Raw genomic sequence first — 20,369 nt, forward strand, 5'->3', positions numbered from 1 at the left:
CCTCCTTTTACTGCTGAGATTTGTTCTCAGAAAGCAGGCACATGTCAAACAGCTCAACTGGCCAGAAACTGGGGATGCCATCTGACAAATCTCTCTTTCAGCTCCAGGCAGAAAATGGCTTTTGGAAAGCGTCTGAACTTTGCAGCACTTAAGCATCAGAGGAGCACACCTCTTTTAGTGGAGCTAAATTATACAGGTACCCACAGTAGCATGGTGTGTGAGAGTGTTCCCACTGCAGGCATCCTGCTGCCTCCCTGGCAGAGCCAACAGCTACAATGCTGGTTTGATGCCTAACAGTTAAACTTTGCTGGTCTTCCTAAAACAAGACCCACCCTTACTATTGTATCTTAAGTTTCCAAAAGGCTACTCATTATTTGACATAAATGCCTGTTTTCAAGGACAGCCAGGTTTTCCTCCTCCTTTAAAGAAGGCAGCTGCTCTGAGTAGCCCTTCAGAAACTAACACCATTTAAGAGCAGAGGTTTTTTTAAAGATCTGTACCCACGGTGGTTCCACTAGATGCTCACCATTCTTCAAATGCACCCTCAGATCACAAGTAATAGGCACCTGCTTTTTTCGCAGCCTGTATTTTTCTAATTCAATTAGATTACCAGACACATTTTAGCTTTGGCCCTTGTGTAGGCTAGTTTCACAGAAATGTTACACACAAGTAACAGGAATGTGAGAAAATGGTCTTGGGGTCTCCACACCACATCATCCAGCTGCTAGCTGAGATCAGGACATAACACGCTCCAGAATGTCTCACCTCAAACAGAAGGATAGCTGCAAACAGAAACCTGGATCTTCTTCTAAATGATATTTCTCAGTCAGATGGCCGAAGTGTTGCTCTCCTGCACACTGAGAGTCAATGTAAAGGATGCTTATTTTCACTGTGCTGTGTTGGTAGTAATGCCCATGTCCCTTTAGACTGCTTTTGGAATGGCACAGATAAAAGCAGCATTTTACAGCTGCAGCAAGCTCAAGAAGATAAAAAAGTCCCTGTATGCACTTTTGTCATGTTCTCCTGCCTGCCTCAGGTGAGACTAATAGTCTGCCAGCACTTGGACGTGACTCCTGTCAGGCACCAGTCTTACTAATTAAGTACTCTGGCTGTCTTGGCATTGAACTCTGTGAGCATGAGGGAGATAAAAGCAAGCGACCGAGAGATCATGAGAGTCTGTGTGGTTGAGGACTTGGCCCGGAACGAAGGAGCAGGATCGTCAAGAGGGCTCTGCAGTGTTCTTCTAAAATTGTTGGTCCATAAAAGACCATAGGTGTGGAGGGAGGAAAAGGATGGTTTTCTGCCTCTGCCAAATTGTTAGTTTATTTTCAAGAACACAGGGACATAGTGTGGGGAAGCTACCAGTGCAAATCAGCACCACTGGGAGCCAGATGCTCACTCTTTCACAAACCAGACCTCATTGCGTCGCCCATAAGGCTTCATCGGGGGGTCATAACCATTGCAGAAGTAGAAATCTTTGCGGTATGCAGCTTCACTCCCCAGAGCAGACTTCAGCTTGGCAGCATAGTTCACATAATCCGCCTCTTTGGCATAGCCACCAAACTGCCTGCAAAGAAATGAAGCAGAGAGAGGTGCTGAGCATTCCTGGCAGAGCACAGAAAGGAAGAGAGGCAGAACAATATATAGCCACAATGTATTTAGCCACACATTTTGATCCAGGTCCCGCCAACATGCAATCATGCAGGTGTTGTTCTTTGTGAACCAGCACTTTGTCTGTGATAGATTGTCTCAAGGGTTACACAGCTGGGGTGCAGTCAGCCATTGGCAGACCCCAAAGCGACACCCCGAAACAGACCCATATATATCAGTCAGCAGAATGGCCCTGCCCTTTGAATCAACGCCATATCAGAGGAACAGCTTCCTAGAGCACAACATTATCTCCAAGTCTGCTCAGCCCATAGTCCTTACACCAATGCTGTCAACAACCATGTTCACTGTGGTGTGAACAACCATCTGCTGGAAGCCAGATCATGAACGGAAGCCAAACTCTGGTAAGTCCAAGGGAAAGGGGGAGTGGGAACAGAGATAGGGGGAGTGGGAACAGAGATGTTAGCAATTACAGCCCACAATGATATTTAAAAGGGGTGGGCTGGAATTGGTGTGGTTTATGTTGATCTCCCACCAACAGGAACTGTTTCAACATCAGCCAACACCTCACCACCCTGCCTCAGGGCCAAGGTTCGAGACAAAAGAGCCTGTCCTTGCAGAAGTGGCCCACGCCCGCAGCAAAGGTCAGGCAGCAGTCACAGGCAAGAGAGGAGCTGGACAGTTTAGAATCAGCCAAAACAGTTCAAGCAAGGAGGCAGGGGAACATGCAAGGGGTTAACATGCAAGGGGTTAAACACAAGGTGAAGAGCTTATTGCTATTGTGATGCTAGTTTGAGCCCAGCTTGTCAGTCAACAGCCGAAGACATTCAAAGGCTATTTGAAGCAATGCAATGGCTGCTTGTTTCCATGATGGACTCTGGCACGAGTCCATCTAAATGAGGCTTCAGCTGACACCTGTCATTTGATGTGAACCACACCAAAGGACATTCCTGATGACAAGAACAATCTTGATCCCAGAAAGTGGGGAAGACAATGGTTTTCAGAGATTAGGAATGACTCAGCAACTTCATATTCACCCTCCCCTGCTCTTCACCTCCCCAAGTGAAACAAAAAGGCTTTCAGGGCTAACCGGAAAAGTTTCCCAGTGGAAAAAAAATCTGTATTCCAAATGGGTGCAGCATGACCAATGATTAAGAAATGCCATAAAAAACCTGTCTTCAGTCTAGAAAGACCCCTCCATCTCCTTTTACCACATGCACCCATTGTCCAGGAAGTCACCTGGTAAAACCAACACTGCTTGTCAGAGCGCGCACTTGGGACTGGAAATCCCAGGATGCATTCCTTACGTGGAATAAATGGTCATCCCCTGTCTCTCTTCAATCTTAATGCTTTCATCACTAGGACAAGGAGGGTTGGCTTGAAACTGGCTTGGGATCCGCAGAGAGACCTTCACTTTCTGCTGTAAGGAGCCATCTTCAGCAGGAAAAGCAGTGATGGAGACAGGAGCAGTCATGCCCATTCCAACCCCTGAAAGAGACACACAGACATTACTAAAGAAGTCTAGGTTCTCAAGAACTCACAGAATTAGCAGGGGATTCACAAAAGCTAATTTTAGTTTAGGAAAACTCCTCATACTGAACTCCTTGTACAGTCAGTCAAGAGTAGGGTCCTCAGAGACATGCAGAATAGCCACACTAGGGTTCTGCTTGGGCCAAACTTCTCTCTCCACTGACTACACAAGGACCCTGGCAAATAAGGGCCCCAGGCAACCTCTGGATGGCTTTCTGTTAATGGTTCTGTTTCTGTGATTCTCAACCATGCAGCTCATGCCACCGAGACAGACTCTGTTCTGACAATCACCTCTAACATAACAAGGTCTACAGTTCCGGGGCAGGTTGGTGGCACATTTAAATCTATGTCAGTATTTAAATTGTTATCATCTGCACTTAGTGGTGAGCCCATGGCCAATACTGAGTGACAGGAGCTTTCTCCTAAACCCTTCCAAATGCTTCCAGATATCCTAGAAGTTCCAGGGCCCCAAAACTCAGAACTGTTCTGGCTTTCAGCAGGACTGTCCATGCTGTCCACCACTTCAGGAACAGCATGCTTCTTGTCTGCTCATTACTGCCAAGAGATACCACATGGCACTGAAGAACATTTTCCTTCCCTCTTCTTTCAGCAGTAGGGAACCTCCAACCCTCAGGATCAGGTAGCCACAGAATCATCTGAGATCAAGCCATCTTTCTCATTTATTTTGCTTTGATACCATACCTGTCTGACAGCATCCTTTCTCCTACAGCAACAGCGATCATCACCTTTCCAAAACATGCTGCTGTAAATGCCATTTCTCTCTGCATCTAGCTCCTATGCCCATACAGACTATACAAGTCCCCCTACCAGTTGCCTGAGAAAGATGTGAGAGCAAATGTATATGCCTCAGAACTACTCTGTGGTCTTCTCCTCCTGCTACAGGTGATTATCGATGCACATACTTTAATAAATTGAGAATTATAAGCAATCACCTGGAAGCACCATTATAAAACATTACAAAGTACCATTAAAAGGCAAGCTCATTGTTCATTATCCTTTCATGAATAAATATAGCCAGAGTATATGATACAATATCAGGGTCATAAAAGTTATTGTACTGCCTACAAGGGCACATCACAGAACCGAAGTGCCCCAGATACCCTGGATTTCATCAGCTACCGCTCATGCAGGGAGTTGTGATAAGATATATATGTGCCTATACTCACGGCTATCCCAGCTGCAAGGTAACTCATTCCAGCTTAAACAAATAATTTTTGAGATTTTTACCCTGGGTTAGGAATGGACTCATAGCATGAGTTGGCTGGGCACGCTTTGACCTGTGGCAAGTTTATTTTTCCCAGCAAGGGGCCATCCCCATCACAGACCCCCAGTGCCGGGAGCTGCAAGCCAGGCGGGCCTGCGCTGCCATCTCCTCCATCCATCCGGCTTTCCCCGTCCCTCTGCTAGCGGCAGTCAACCACAAACATCAGCCAAGCCCCGCTGGGCGGGGAGCATCTCACCCTTGTCGTTGGTTCCTCCAACGTACTTGAGGAGCTTGAGCACCCCTTCCTTCGAGGCTTCGTCGAACGGCTTCCCCGACACCTCCACCATCGCAAACTGCCCACCCTCGCACGCCCTCTCCTCGTAGCTGAGCTGCTCCTGGGGAAGGGGATGGAGAAGGTGCCAGCTGCCTGAACAAGCTGGGAAGAAAGCGCTGCCCGGAGGACACCCAGTGCCCCTGGCAGCGCCTTACTGGGCCCGGCTGTCACAGAAATCCGCCGGGGGAACAGGGCCCGGGGGAACAGGGCCCGGCTGCCCGCCCTGCCACCTACCTTCTCCCCCTTGCTCAGCACCCGGTAGGGCCATGCCTCCACCGTGCTCAGCAGGGAGTTCTTGATCATGCCCAGCATGGTGCTGCTCGGCTCGACTGGGCCCCGCTAGGCTCGGCTCAGCTCAGCCCCGCTCGGCTTGGCTTCACTCGGCTCGGCTTGGCCCTGCTAGGCTCAGCTCAGCTCAGCTTGGCCCCACTCGGCTTGGCTTCGATCGGCTCTGCTCGGCCCCGCTAGGCTCGGCTCAGCTCGGTCCCGCTCAGCTGGGCCCGCTAGGCTCGGCTCAGCTCGGCCCCGCTCGGCTCAGCTCGGCCCCGCTAGGCTCGGCCCGGGCGAGGTGGGAGGGCCCGGAGGAAGCCCCGCCGCCTGCAGCACGACGCGCCGCCGCCAGGGGGCGCCCAAGGGCCGGCGGCGGCGGGGGGGGGCGGTGGGGCTCGGCCGGGGGCGATCCGGTCGCGGCGGGCTGTGGGGGTGGAGAGCCGGCGGCCCCGGGGGGGGAAGTAATGGAGGACGCCGAGCAGTGTTGAAGGGTAATAAAGTGCGGGAGCAGGTGGAGTTCATCTGGGGGAAAGAGGAAGCCTGAAGGAAATAAAATACAAGGGAGGGGAAGTACTGACAAAAGTGTGTAATATATAGCTCTCCTGAAACTGCAAAATCGTAACTTTTTTTTTTTTTTTTTTAAATAAACGGAACTAAGGGGGATCACAGTTCTTGTCTTTTAAGACAGTGAATGTAAGGGAGTGCTCTGTGTCTCTCTGGATGTTTTAAGCTTTAGGTAAGGGGTAGGTGTTGGAAGCCGCTGATGATATTTGCTTTCCCTCCGCTGACCTCTGCATGTGTTCAAAGCTCAACCGGCGAACTCCATTTAAAACTCCAGCCAGGTTCTTTCCCAGACGTATATGTAAATGAACACAACAGGGGGCTTAGATGGCTTATAGAGCTGAGTATGTTTATGTGCATGGAGGACTTAGATCCTTCATGATCACAAGCGGGTTTTAGTTGCATAAGCCGTGTCAAAGGACAAGTGCCAGGCAGAGAAAGTGCCTTGCCCGGGATCGTTTAAGAAGAGGGTGACAGAGACGGGAATCAAATACTGGTCAGTGGGTCAGCCATGGATCAGACCAGCCTCCCCAGGCAGATGAGGTAGAGGCACCTTGAGATGCCTGCTCAGATGGACTTCTGCCTCCTCAAAGAGAAGGTGAGTGGCGTGGAAGCAGGCTGATGCGTAATTTTACTATACTCTTAAAACGAAAAAGAGAAAATGAGAAAAGAAATGTGCCATTAAAGCATTTCCATCGAGAGAGAGAGGGTGGTGCAAAGACAAAGAAGTTAAAGCAGCTGGCCATGGTCATCTGATCAAACAGGCCATGTTCAGGTCAGAGAGCAGGGCTGGAGCCCAACGTGGACTTTAACAGAGTGAATGGCAGGGGCTGCTATCAGTGGTGACAAGGCCACAGATCTAGTCATTTATTAACCATTTATGTCATTTGGTTTATTCACCATTATGCAAGAAATTGCAAAATTGTAATATACATTGCGTGCTGCAGCTTAGTTGTTCTCTTTTAAAAGAGTGAGTTACTCCATTGAGCTGAGGAATTTTGCCAAAAATACCATCTTGCACATATCAGTATAGGAATACATGGACTGGGTCAGAGCAGAGGTCCATCGTGCCCAGTCCTCTGTCTCTGGCAGAAGTTGGTGGTGGACAACTAGGTAAAAAGTAAAGGCATGCAGTGATCTGGACCTCCCACCTTCTGCCATCTGTGACTGAGGGAATTTCCTGAGCTGGAAGCCTTACCTTTCTGTTCCATGTTGGATTTTATACAACTTCAGGTTGCCTGATAAAACGCTCATGTCTAAAATATGAACGTGAAAGCTGACGTTTATGTTGTATTCTTCCTCTAGATAGGTCAAAGTGACCAGCAGTCCCTACAGCCCCAAGCAAAGTGTGTAAAGCATCCCCTGGAGGGACCAGCAGTCTGTGCAAGTGTACAGCTAATGCTACAGCACAGCCTAGTAGTTCTGAATGCAGAATAACAAGGAGGAGGTTGATGCGGCCTTTCTCTCCTGTTATTCCTTGTAATTTAGGTAAATATATTCTGGGATCAAAATACTCTACATTTCCTGAGAGATGATGATGACAACTTCACCAAAGGCACAACTGTATCTTTTTATCAGCCTTTTCACAGGCTTGATTTTTCCCTTGTCGTGTTAAGCAGTGTTTCAAATTCCAAAAGCCAAAGAAAGACCTTCCAAGTTAGAGTTTTGTTATTTTCTGAAAACCTGAACTCAGAGAATTTATGTCCAGGAAATATTTAACAGATTGTCTCATATACTCCTCATACCTCCCCCACTCAACTCCCAGGTCACAGACAAAATGCTGACTGTGTTACTACTTCTGGTTCATTTTGAAAGATTTCATAAAAAACTTGTTTTTCCCCTTTCCCTCTGGAGGTTATTGTAGTGTCACTGAACTTCTTTCCATAAATTCAGGCCTTGGGAATCCTTAAATAGCTAGTCTGCATCCTCACTGTTTATGATTGGAGAGTGTTTGCAAAACAACTGTCATGCCAGCCTCCCCCACAACCATTTAGACATAATCCATTCTTTATTTTTGTTTTCATAAATTGCTTCATCCAGACCTTAAAAATAGAGTTTATTTTTCTCTCTGACTCTCCTGCCTGTGTTTCAACAGATTTCAGGTATGCAGTGGCTGCAATGCTGGATAGGAATCTCTCTATTGGATTTACCTTTAGAGACCTGAAGGGCAAGCCCACTCTATCCTCTGTTCAGTGCATAATTTGATTTCTGCGCTGTTTTTTATCACCAGTTCTATCATCAGGAAGCCACAGGCAAAGACAAGCCGAAGGCAGGGTATTCTGGGTACTCCCAGAGGCACCAAAGTCCTTGAGTTTCATAGTTATTCTTTCTCTACAGATCTTAATTGTGCTAAAGGATGTTGGAAAATGTCTGGAGGTCAGTGCTTGTATATGGAGAAAACACTCTGGGAATTAGACACCAATTGAATTATTATCTGTGATTTTGGGGACTGAACTGTCTCTTAAGCTATTCTGGAAAATCCTTCTAGACACCTATCTATGCCATTAGGTATCTAAATAGTTTTGAAGACACATCCCCTGGTTTCCAAGGGTCTTGGCAGAAGTCAATGCGATGTCTTTCAGAGTGCTGGAAGTTCTGAACATATCTGCTGAATAACAAAGTTTTGAGTACCCAGTTCCAGGTAGGTAAAAAAAAAGCTCTTTGCAGAAGATAGATGTTCAAATTTGGTCCCTAGAATCTGACCCATCTTCAGTCTTGAAACATGATATACAGACTAAGGTTATCCAACCCTACCCACCCTCTGAACATGTGAATGGGGCATTCTTTGCACTGATGGAGAATAGGTTAAGGCTGTATTTTAAAACATGTCTTCCTCTCCCCCTCCCTGCCCAGCTGCAATTGCCAAACACTAATCTATCCTTCTGTATTCATCAGGCGTTCAGCACTTTTAAGGATCAAATTCCCCAGATGTGTCAGATGGGAGTGCTGTAAAAATAGGACAGAGAGAGAAATTCACCTGATCTTTATAGAAAGACCTTCCTCTGGTAAGTGGAAAGAATGACTGTATAGCCTGAAGGTATTCACACTCAAGTAGACTGAGCTTGTCAACTCATTCTGCTTGGGACACAAAGCAGCCATCACTGAAGAACAGGGTCAGATTTCACCTACTGATCTAGGTTTGAAAGGCAGCAACCAAATGCAGAAGTTCCAGTCTCCTTAGTAAAGCTGACTTGTATGTGCTTTACTTTATCCTCTCTAGCAGTGTCCCATGGAGAAAGGCTTAAGCAGATGAAAAAAATAAACATTTCCCTTTTTTCTGGTAGAGAATTAATTCCTCTGAGGTCTCCTGCGAGCATACAACCTTCTTCTATGCATCGGAAGTCTCCGCAGCTGAGTATTTCCACGCCTCTGGCTCTGCAGAGCGTTCAGTCGGATGGGAAGGACAGTTTTGCTAATGACATTGAGGCGTTCATTCAGTTCTTCTAGCCTTTTCCTTATCGACTGGACTTCCCTCACGAGATTGTCCACAGCCGCGGAGACAGGGCGGAGACTACAAAGAGAGTAATACAGGAGAATAACTCAGTGTGAGGAGTGTTCCTAAGCATGCAAAATAATTTACCATGGCCTTGCATTTGTTGGTGGGGAAGTTGCAAGGAACCATTAACAGATGCTTCCAAAGCCACCCTGACCCTTGGGTGGTGGGAATTCATCTGAGATACCCCCATCTGAACCCAGGAAACCACAAGCTTCAGGACCGTCATGGGCGACACGCTCTTTCCATCACCACCAAAGCGCAGCTGGCTCGGTGCAGAATGACAGATGGTTTATGAGCTCCCAGAAGCACTTCACAGCACTCCTGCTTTAAGGGGAGAGATAAAAACCATCCTGCATGTCTGGAACCAGCAGGGGTAGAGAAGAAGAGAGCAGCAATGCGTGAGATCACCTATGAGGACTTCCCAATGAAGGGCAGGCTGCTGCGTGCCATGGTACAGCTGTGATTGCACAGCCCCCTGGTCACTCCAGGCTGTGCCTCTGCCAGAGCTGAGCGGTGGGGGGGAGCCAGGTTTTACATCAGGATTTGGTAAGGTGAGGGCTGCACTGATGGACCAGTGTGCTTGGGGGTAACCATGTCCCTTCCCTTGGAGGGCTTCTTCTCAGTCTCCCTTTGGGTGTTACGAAGCTCTGATAATCATTCTAATTTTACCTGATATTAATTAGTATTAATTAGCCTCACTGTTAATCAGGAGCAGACATGGAGGCTGGGCCAGTGATTCCCATGGATTACTGTCAGTCCTCAATATTTCTAATGGGCTGGCCTGTGTCCTTACCAACAAACTTAATTCAAAGCCCTATGCAGGAAACATGGCTGAATAATCTCATTACATCTCCCTGGACTAAAGTTAGAGCTTTCCAAATACATGACTTAATGTTGGCCCCAATAATCTTAGGCACCAATGAATTTCAGCACTGGCACTGTGGAAGTTGTGATGAATTCTGTGCTAATAACACCAGCCGCCATGCAGTCAGGGAGAAAGCCACTTGATGATAAAGGCCAGCGTATAATCTATCAACTATACCCTCTTGAAACCCTAATTTGTACAGATACTGTGTGACCTTCTGACTAGTGCCATTTTATTCCTCTAGGCTTTCCTCCTCAACTTGTTCAATGCTTAGCAGTTGTGGACAGATACTATTTTCTTTTTCCTAACGAGAAAGCTGAGTTATGGAAGAGGACCACTTGCTTTAGGAACAACTCTGATCTAAGTGATATTTAGGTTTCTAGTATTCCCTACTCCTCTCTCTCTTTCATTGTCTTTTCCACTCTGTTCCTGGAAATTTCATATTAAATTAAATTTTGTGAATGTGCTTAATTATTAATATTTCCTGCAATGCAAAGGGGGAAATATGAGGACATGGACTAGAAAATAGCTTTCTCTGATCTTGGTATTACAGAGATTGAAATCAAAAACATCACAAGCCAAATCAGCTTCTTCCTGCCCTGTGGCCAAATCTGTGTGTGGCTTTGCAGCACAATTCATTTTTCCAGCCTGTTCTCACAGGAGTGAGGTGCTGACAACAGCCTAAATTTTCTTTAGGATAATTCTTATAATACAGCCATGACAATTGAGAATGTTTCACAATAAATAGTCAGCAGAATATTCAGTTTACTAGAATAATCAGAGCTGCTAAGCACAACACATACCAAGACAGTGGGATTCATCTCCCCACAAGTGAGCAATCTGAAAGTTCATCTTAAACAAGATGAATCCCGCTCAAGGAAGGACACCCAGGAGAGGACTGAATCCTGCCTCCAGGTGAAGGGAATTACCTGGAGAACTCAGGTAGTAAAGCATTTGGGTTGTTCAGCAGGGTGTGCTTCATTTGCCAGAAGATGCCATTTCCCCATTTCTCAAGTGTTTGAGTAATGCTGTTAATGCCTTCTATGTTGACCTTGTCAGCTAGGATAGCAGGACATCCATGGAAGAGAGGAAGATAAATGGGACAGAACAAGAAAACATGAGCCAGTAGTTTGAGTTTGATTACACTCCCCATCACTTGCACTGAGTCGCAATGAAATGCCAATTATTAAACATACGGAGCATGTAAATTAAAAAGCAGATAACTCTTCCTCACAGTGTAATTCTCTGCCTCCAGGTGCCCAAGTTTTCTGCTGTCACTGGATAACCCAGCTGATTATTTCTAAAACCATTTTTCTCTCCAGAAATTTCAGCAGCTACCCAGGAATCAAGAAAGAGCACTCATGAACAAGCACTGCGTGTCTTACTCCAAGGACAAAACAGGCGAATCTTCAGCTCTGAGTTACTGAACACCTCCCAGGCTGACCCACCACCACCACCTTACCACCTTCTCTGTAGTTCCATTTCTGATGCTGGTCCAGGAAGTCCTCCTGGGATTTACTGCAGGGCAAGAGGATGAAGAAGAGGAAAAGAGGAAGAGTCGCCATGATGGCTGTTCATAGGATCTTGACTTCCCCCTGCTCTGTGGAGACAAAAAATCTTGCTAACTGCTTTATTTCTCTCTTTCCTCTCTGTTTCTCCACCCCCCACCTGTCACCCCAATACCAAATTTCTCCCTGATGATGTATTTCTTTAAAATGTTGTTCAAGTTGCTCAGCCTAGATTTTACAGAAGCACATGGACTGTTCTTTTTCACTAGTACAAACCTCCTTACTTTTTTTTCAAGCCATTGAGTGGTACAGAGATGCTTCATCAACCGGCGGCAGCTAGGAAAGTAGCTTTGCTTCTTACACAACCATATTGGAACAGCACCTTTTAGCTATAAATGTTCTATCAATGTCAGGAGGAGGTACTATGAAGTCCAGAAATAGCTGCATCCCCACTTTGCAATTAGGGAAGGCAAGGTTCAAAACAGTGAAGCAATTCATCAACGTTTTAATAGAGGCCAGAATAAAAACCTGTTCTTTTTGATGTGATCCACTAACCAGTGGCAATAACTGAGATGCTGCCCAGTGATGGAGCCTCAAAGGCAACCCCACTCCCCATGTACTGTCTCCACCTTGTCCTGGTGTCAGGGGTCAGTTCCTCCTGAGCAAATCTGCAGACTAGGCAAGAGAGGTATATGAACTGTTGTGAGCATTTACCTAAGCTCCGTGTCTTGTTTCACATTTACCATTATTCCCAAGCCAATGGAAGTCAACCCTAACCTGGAGGCCCTTCTGGACAAGTACCATCTCTAAATGTAAGAAGAGAATAGGTCTGTCTCTCCACAGCTCACTAATGCTAATTTGTTATTCTGTCTTAATTAAATAGTCCCTCAGTGTTGAATCTGATATATATATATATTTAAATATCATGAACAGCTGTTCTGGTAGAAACTGGCTGGAAATACCAATTCTGCACATATTGCACATAGCAAACAGAAAAAATGCATTGCCAAGCTCATGGGTTTTAGTGATGATTTCAGTCATCTGTAGTCACAGTGATGGAGGGGCTTATGTGAGAAGTAGGCACATTCAGAAAATCCAAATTATTCTCCTGTTCAGGTACACGCATCAAAAGTCTAAGACCTCACTGCAAAATATGAGGACATTAAATTGCTTTTTGATTATCATATAACCCTCATCTCCTAGCCATCTGGGAAGAATTCAGCCACCTCAAAACCTACTAGAAGCTGTAGCAAATAAAGCAGTACCTAAATAAATCCTTTTACTTTGTGCCTTTCTTACATTCAATCACTAGTGTATTTTAATTGCAACTGCATTTATTTTTCCATATATTTAAAATAGCAGTATGAATATAGCCATACTGATGGAAAATGTCATGCTACTTTAAAAATATCACTTTCCACCTGTCAGGATGTATTTTGTATTCAGTATTCTTCTTCTAATTGCAGTATTCATTTAAAGGAAAAAAATAAATCACCTTTTTCCTATCTCGCACATACATACACCTCTTCTTCCCCCCAACCCAGAGCTGCCAAAATGAAGATCTCTAAGAAGGTCTGATGGTATCACCGAGGCACATAATGAAAAGGTCTTCATGGACCTTCTTGAAACTATTTGCATTGACACTCCAGCTCCTCTGCCTCTCTGCATTTCCAGATAAATACTCCAGCCTTTAGATTTTTTTTTTTTTTCTTTCTTTTGATGACTATGCCTTTTTAATCTTCCCTGATGGGAAAGGACTTACCAGACGCCAACATCTCTAAATGCAAATGATTTGAAAATGCTGCCAACATGAAGGAAGCAGCGTGGCTTCCCAGCTCATTTTAAAACATGCTGAAGAGATTGTCCATTCCTTACCCTTTCCACCTCCCACCTGTTTCAATACCCCAGGGCTGGGATACTTTGATCTTTCTGTATTTGTTAAAAGAAGGGTGATGATACATTCCACCTACATCTGATACTGAAAATCAACCCTACCTGATCTTAAACTTTTTAAAACATCAGGTGTCCAAATGAATCACAAGACCCACATGCTTTATTTCCAGGTCCCCTTATGGACCAGTTTCTTTGTAGCTTTGCTCCCTGCATTCCTGAGGGCCTATTGTAATTTATTATCATAGTAAACATAGGGTTATAATCATCTCTGAAATAGATTCCCATTTGTCAGACACTTACACAGAAATTGAGCAATCCTCCCTCTCTTAGGTGGAATTGTAGAAGACAAATGGATATTCACTAATAAGGTTTCTAGCAGAAAAAGTCTGCAGGGTCATCTGTAATAGGAACCAGATCCCAAGCCCATTGCAAATACGTCTTCAGATCCATTGCAGTGTCGCACTGGAAAATACTGTCAGGGAGAACACGGATTGACGAGCAGGGAAAACTCTCTTACATCCTTGGATGAAAGCACTTTTCTAAGTCCAGAGAATAACAATAATAACATAGTAGCTTTGTTATTGTTACTATTAACTGCAATAGTATGGCATGCTCTCTGTCAGAAAATTACATCATATTCTGCCCTTGCAGCAGGGTAGTCTCAGTGATTACCGACAGTCCCTTCATGTGCAAGCAATGAAGACAGACATACTTGTCTCATCATTACACTATTTTTTTTTTCCTTCTGCTAACCTCCCAATTCCTCGCTCCGACCTGATAAAAGAGCTCTGCTAGCTCAATACCCTGAGCACAGCCCTGCTGGAATCCGCAGTTGTGCCATCCAAGCCTGAATCCCTGCCCCAGAGCAAATGAGTGCTACCAGGATTTGAACTCCCATTGCTGCCCCTCTCCCATTCACCCTTTCTGTTTCTTGCTGCTCCAGTATACTCCATTTCCCACAGTGGGGAATGGCAGTAAAGCACGGAGATTTCACTGGTACCTGCCCCTGATTTTGACTCACTAAGGGAAAACAAGTGATGACTTGAGTTCAGTGCCGCCCATGGGTTGTGCTGTCTGCTAGGATATGGGGGAATTGCCTTGGTTATTCTCTCCCGGTGCCAAACACAGCTTCATTTCAGAGAGCCCTCTCTCCCCTGGAGCCTGAGGAGAACACACTGTTCCTATTGCAGACGCATGAGTTGTTGCATTACAATTCAGAGCTTGCCTGCCCCTTATATATCAAGAGGGTTTGAAACCTTTCCTGAACTTCTGACTGCTTTTAACACATACACTCTCCTGATGCCATGCATGAGCATCCCAGAGTGTTAGCTCAAGCCCATGCTTGCTTTGACAGGAGGATTGTGTTGATTAAAGTTAGAAATCACTGTAGTGATACCTAAACTGAAGGATTTTTTTTCTGCAATATTGGACTGCAAGTGAATTAGCTTTGTGGTTTTCATTTGAGACCCGTTCTCCTCTCATAATTTTCCCAACTTCCTTTCAAGCTACTTTCACACTAAAGCTGAAGAGTGATACTGGGGTTTGGGTTATTTGCAGGGAAATAAAATATACTTTTAAATGAATCAGGGAGTTTGATCTCAGATAAATCATAAATACATAAAATGTAGCTCTCACTCCAATGGCAACGGGCATTTAAACATCAAGGTAAGTTTAAGATTCTCAATTTTGTAAAGGATCTCAATAGATAATAAAGGTATTTTTGCATATTGTTGGAATTTCTCTATTCCCATATGCAATATTTCAAGAATATTTTAAGGTTATATTACTTACACGCACCCAACTAAAATGTTATGTTTTATGTATAAAGTCAGAGAAGGTTTAGGTGTTATAACCAAACAGCTTCACATTAAAAAAATATGTAGCAGCTGCACACAATTTCTCAGTTAATGCCAGTTCTGTCAGAGCTCCCAGGCTGGGATCCTGAAAAGACTCCGAGCTTTTAGAGGAGAAAGCTGCCAAGACTGCGAGTCCAGAACAATCAAAGGATTTGCAAGCTCTACTTGCAAAGTGGATAGCATTTGTTAGCTCTCCAAGCAAAAAAAAAAAAAAAAAAAAAAAAAAAATCAGGGTAATATAAACATTAGCATATGCTTGTAGCATTATATAATGGTGGAAAGATCAAGGAAAATGCCAAAAGCAATTTAAAAAATTGGATCCTACAATATTAACCCAGCCACAGTGGTACAGCTAGAATATCACCTGTTTCAAAAGTCCTTGTTAAAAATCCATCATAACATATTCTACTGTTTATACATGCATGGATATAGTGCTGTATGTTGGTACATGCACACACCCAGCTTTGGGTTATGTAGAGATAACAATATCTTGACTTTTTAAAGTTTGGCAACATGTTAGAGTTGAATAGTGCTTTTGCATATAATTAAGAGATACACTGCTCATTTTCTACCTGGATGTTGTGTGAAAGCAAAGAGCACTTGAATCCCTCCAATAGCCTGATCATCCTGCTAAAAAAAGCAATCTGACTGACAGCCCCAATGACTGACAGCTAGGGTGATGTTGTTGCCAGCAGGCAGGCATACTGATGCTGAAGAAGAAGGAAAAAAAAAAAGCCATCCAGGTGCAAAGTACACATCTACTGCAAGTCATAATATCAGTAAAGTACTGTTGGTTTTGAGGAAGTAATATACACCTTCTGCCTCTTCTCCAGGTGTACTTGCTTTTTCAGGATATGTCTTATCTCCATCTCTCTCTCATTTAGAGCTTAGTGCTCCCTCTTAAGTTTTCTCTCTCTCCCTAGACAGGTACCCACAGACCTTGCACTCTCTATGTCTGCCTGTCTGGCTGTCTCTAAGGATTTGCTCACTCTTCCTTTCTCCCTCCTTCTTTCACTTTGCACACCCCTGTTCTCTGGAAATGTAAGTAGCAATCTTCCAACCTCCAAGTCCATGCCAGTCTGCACATGTTCCCTCCTCTCCTGGCTCTTCCCACAGGTGCCTTCCCACAGGTCCCTCAACCCAACAAGCTCTTTCTGAGGTGCGTGGACGTGTCTCCTCCAGAGGAAGAAACAAAACATTCCTGGGAAATAAGGCAGAGAATTGCATACAAGTGTTACCTGTACTCTTGAGGCCAGTCCTTCTGTGATGAGGCTTCCAAATCTCTGCCTCCCTGCTCCTCTTCTCCTCACCACCCCTTCTGCATTTCAGCTTGCAATGAGTGACGTGTCCCTCTTCATTTCCCTGCTCTCTGTGTTTCCACAGTCTTTCAGTGGAGCCTCCTCCAGCTGTACCTCTCCTACCCCTCCCTCCCACTCCTGCAAGCTAGCCATCTCCCCCCACACATGGGAGCCTTATGGGAAGGAAAGCCTGGGCAATGGAGCCCCTCTTGAAACCAGCTCTCTCTGCAAGGACACCCATATATTTTTGCCCCTGGTTCTTTTGGGCAGCTCTCAACCGCTGGCTCTCCGGCACAGCTGTAAGACTTCTCTTACTAGTCACAGTTTCCACTATGCAGTGCTTCTCTCTGGCTGCTTGAACCCTCCGGCCATCCAGCCATGAATTTGTTCACTGCGTTGTTCCTGCCTTTTAACAAACATGCCAATTAATTCCCTGCTGATTAGTTCATTCCTGATGCACTCTGCCAAATCTATTTCTGGTGGAATAAACAAGGAGGGATGAATCGGATGAATCGGCTGCAGTGGTGGTATTTTTTTTTTCCCCCTGCCCCCCTGCCTCCAGGTCTATGCCTGCCAAATCAAACACGCTCAGGTCTGGTCAGTACTCAATAAAGAGATTTCTGAAGGAACACAAGGTGTTAAAGGGATGATTTTTGTGAAGCAGGAGGTGGACCCCTGGCTAATCCCGGGCCTGTGTCAGACTGACATTTTGCTGTGATTTGAGAGGATGTGCAGCTGCCACAGCCTGAAGCTGCACAATTGCTGCACACCCAGGCTCATGACTAGACCCATGGCACTGCTTGTGAGTGCCTTGGCCAAATCTGCATTCTTCCTGATATTACTTCTCCAGTATCAGCTGGCAACAACACCCTCTCTTTCCTGACCATCCTATTCTTATTTAACTCCATTTTCCATGGCCAAAGCGTCTGCATGCAGCAGTGAGGAAAAAGATGCTTTGCTCACAAGGGCGAAGGACTGTCCAGATGCTCAGAATGAAAGCAAACACCCAGAAGTAAGGAGCCAGAGGATATGGGCAAGTGTTACAGACAGAGCAGTTACAAATGCAGTATTATGATTGCAACAATGATGCTGGTTTACCCCAGGTGAGGAGCCAATGGGGAGGAAAGCTGAGTGGCATCCTTCTAAGCACAGTCCATAAACATCAGCCAGCACTATCATTTAGTCAGCCACTTAAATACATCCAACTGGGGTTGGTCCAACCAGGACCACACTCAGGGGTATCTGCTTCTCTGACACCGGGATCATGTGGTTTTGGCTGCTCCTGCTCCCCCAGTCCCACTGGCTCTGTGGCAGGGAAATTTCTGAGAAGAGTGCCTTGTTTATGGAGCCTGGCCACTGAAACAGCAGGACACTCATTTGCAAAGTTATAAAACACCAGTTTTCAAAAGCAGCCCACAATATACAGGCTTAACACAGACCAGCCTCTGGAGGAACTGGAAACCTATTTTTTCAGGGCTCAAACAAGGAAACAAAATGTCCAGGCAACAGGCAAATAATCCAAACAATCATCTGACTCCAGCTGTTCCCCATTCAGCATGCAGAAAACACAGTCCTGTTATGCTGCAGTTGCAACTCCCTGCGAAGAGGAAACGAACTGCTGACAGTCAGCATGGGATGGGGATGCTGGCTGGAGGAACGCTCCGAGCAAGAATCCCCCCATGGCATGACACAGAGACACCAGCTGAATGAACCTGATGGGGAAACTCACACAGGCATGGCAACACACTCCCAAAACCCTTGTCCAAATCCAGCCTGTGCTGGTGAAGGGTCACAGTGTGTGCCCGATGTCCTGGTCTTGTGCTGGCAGTGTGCTACCACAGCACGGCTCTCAGCAGGCAGGAGTGCGTATCAAAGAAATTCCCCATACCCTGTGTCTCCTCGAGGATTAGTGAGGGAGGCAGGACAGGAGGGAGCTGTAGCACTTCCCTGTCTCCTGCCTGCTACCATTCACATTCCCAGTGATGTGAAAGGAGCACTGCCCAGCCCACCGTCACCACCATAGCTGCATTCAGATAGGGGTACCCAGCGCCCATGTGCCATCACTGTACCACACTAAGCAGAGACCGAGAACTTTAATACAACCAACGAACAAGAAACACCCTTTTTTTTTTTTTGCCACATTTCTGTGACTGTGTTGTAAGCAACTGCAGGGTGTTTAATCTGCTCTCCTGCATGAGGACTGCTGCTTGCAGTCAGTTTTCTAAACTTGACTAGCATCAGCATGAAGCTTGCTTGTGAAAAGAGGTTGTAGTGAAGTAGGTGTCGGTCTCCTCTCCCAAGTAACAAGCAATAGGACAAGAGGAAATGGCCTCAAGTTGTGCCAGGGGAAGTTTAGATTGGGTATTAGGAAAAATTTCTTCACTGAAAGGGTTGTCAAGCATTGGAATAGCCTACCCAGGGAAGTGGTTGAGTCACCATCCCTGGAGATATTTAAAAGATGTGTAGATGTGGTGCTTAGGGATGCAGTTTAGTGGTGGACTTGGCAGTGCTAGGTTAATGGTGAGGCTTAATGATCTTAAAGGTCTTTTCCAACCTAAATGATTCTATAATATGCAAACAGGCTATTGCACATGTCTGGCTGTGGGTCTCTCAGGACACACAAGAGCACCGAGACAGCAAAATCCCCCTGGCAAGAACAACGTCTGCAGAAACATTTGTGCTCATTTCCCCAGACCCTGGTTCAGCCTGCAGCCTTTGGGCAGGTGCAGATTTAGCAAGCTGAGGGCAAAAGGGACTCAAACCCTCCCTGTAACCCCCTGTGCTTTGCAGGGTATTTGTGCCCTGGGCCATGTGGGACAGCAGCAGCTGTGAGGGTCTCCCCAACGCTGCTTCTTGTGTCTGGCCCTTACTGCCATGCACACACTGAGACAAAATACCCGCAGCGTGCAAAAACTGGGCACCGTGAGATGGAGTCACAGAGGAATTCCTGACATCCCCCAGGGACCAGAGGGCAGGCTGTTTCAGAGATGTTAACAGCTGTAGGGCTGGAGACCTTTTAAAAGTCCACACATGAGTCACCAGGGATTTCAATAAAGCTCTGAAGAACCACAGATGCTCCTGTGCAATTTCTAGGAGCATCCATCTTTGGAGCTGCCCCAGCGATGGCTGGCTGCTGCTGAACTCTGACTTGTCTCAGCCCTGCACATGAGCTGGAACGCAGCCTGCCTGAAACAGCTCCTCTCTCCCCAGCCTGACTTATGGGGCTGGTCACCTCCACCACCACTGTGCCCATTCTCATGCCTGTCCCTGCACAAACCACCACTGCTTTGAGATCTCACCCATGCAGCTGCAGCCACTTCTCTCTCACATCAGATCAAGGCAAGTGCTGAGCACCTGTTGAAGTGCTGCTCTCTTCCCCGGGTAACATTTTATACCTGCTTTGGACTGCTGCAAATCAGTGAGCAAAATGTCTCCACCGCATGATGCTTCCTCCCTTGCCCAGCTGGGATGTCTGCATGTCACTGCTCCAGGCACAGGCACCTGCAACAGGACTCAGACCATCCATGGCATCTCCATGAGCTGATGCAGGGAGGCGAGGCTGTCAGATGAAGCCACGAAGAACAACAGGCGACATAGGTCTGGCACTGAGAGCCTACACAGCACTTCACAGCATGTGTTGACCTGGTGTTGTCAGACCCAACTGGTTAGAGGGAAGAGGGTAATTCCCAAGGGTGCATCAAGATGTATGCTTGGTGCTGGGCAGTTTGCAGGATTTTGCAGCAGGTGCTGCCTCCCCTTGTGCGTAACATATCCCCTTAGTATCTACCCTCTCCTTCTCTTAATTTATTGCTTCTCCATTTCACACACCACTGAGCACTTCCCTCCAGGCTCTCAGCCACAGGACTCCCAGCATTGGCAGAACAACACTGAGACTAGAAGAGTCTCTAGAGATGGACCCATTGGG

At 46.1% G+C, this 20,369-nt stretch overlaps 1 protein-coding gene across 1 annotated transcript; it reads right to left on the bottom strand.

Annotated features, from left to right (window-relative positions):
• Positions 1-263: 263 nt before the first annotated feature.
• HEBP1 (heme binding protein 1) lies at positions 264-5,009 on the bottom strand. Its single transcript, XM_009491339.2, has 4 exons — positions 4,932-5,009; positions 4,620-4,758; positions 2,916-3,096; positions 264-1,567 (listed from the first exon to the last, which is right to left on the bottom strand). Exons 1-4 carry the CDS (start codon positions 5,007-5,009, stop codon positions 1,396-1,398), a joined length of 570 nt encoding a protein of 189 aa, XP_009489614.2. The 3' UTR covers positions 264-1,395.
• Positions 5,010-20,369: the final 15,360 nt, after the last annotated feature.

Source organism: Pelecanus crispus, chromosome 1 (genome assembly GCF_030463565.1).
Source record: "Pelecanus crispus isolate bPelCri1 chromosome 1, bPelCri1.pri, whole genome shotgun sequence".
Taxonomy (NCBI): domain Eukaryota; kingdom Metazoa; phylum Chordata; class Aves; order Pelecaniformes; family Pelecanidae; genus Pelecanus; species Pelecanus crispus.

What these genes read in the sequence shown, in the direction of transcription:
- HEBP1 (XM_009491339.2), bottom strand. Translation starts at nt 5,009, where the DNA reads ATGCTGGGCATGATCAAGAACTCCCTGCTGAGCACGGTGGAGGCATGG. An exon ending in TGCTGAGCAAGGGGGAGAAG is followed by an intron (nt 4,759 to 4,931) that starts GTAGGTGGCAGG and finishes CCCCTTCCCCAG; the next exon opens with GAGCAGCTCAGCTACGAGGA. An exon ending in TGGAGGAACCAACGACAAGG is followed by an intron (nt 3,097 to 4,619) that starts GTGAGATGCTCC and finishes TGTCTCTTTCAG; the next exon opens with GGGTTGGAATGGGCATGACT.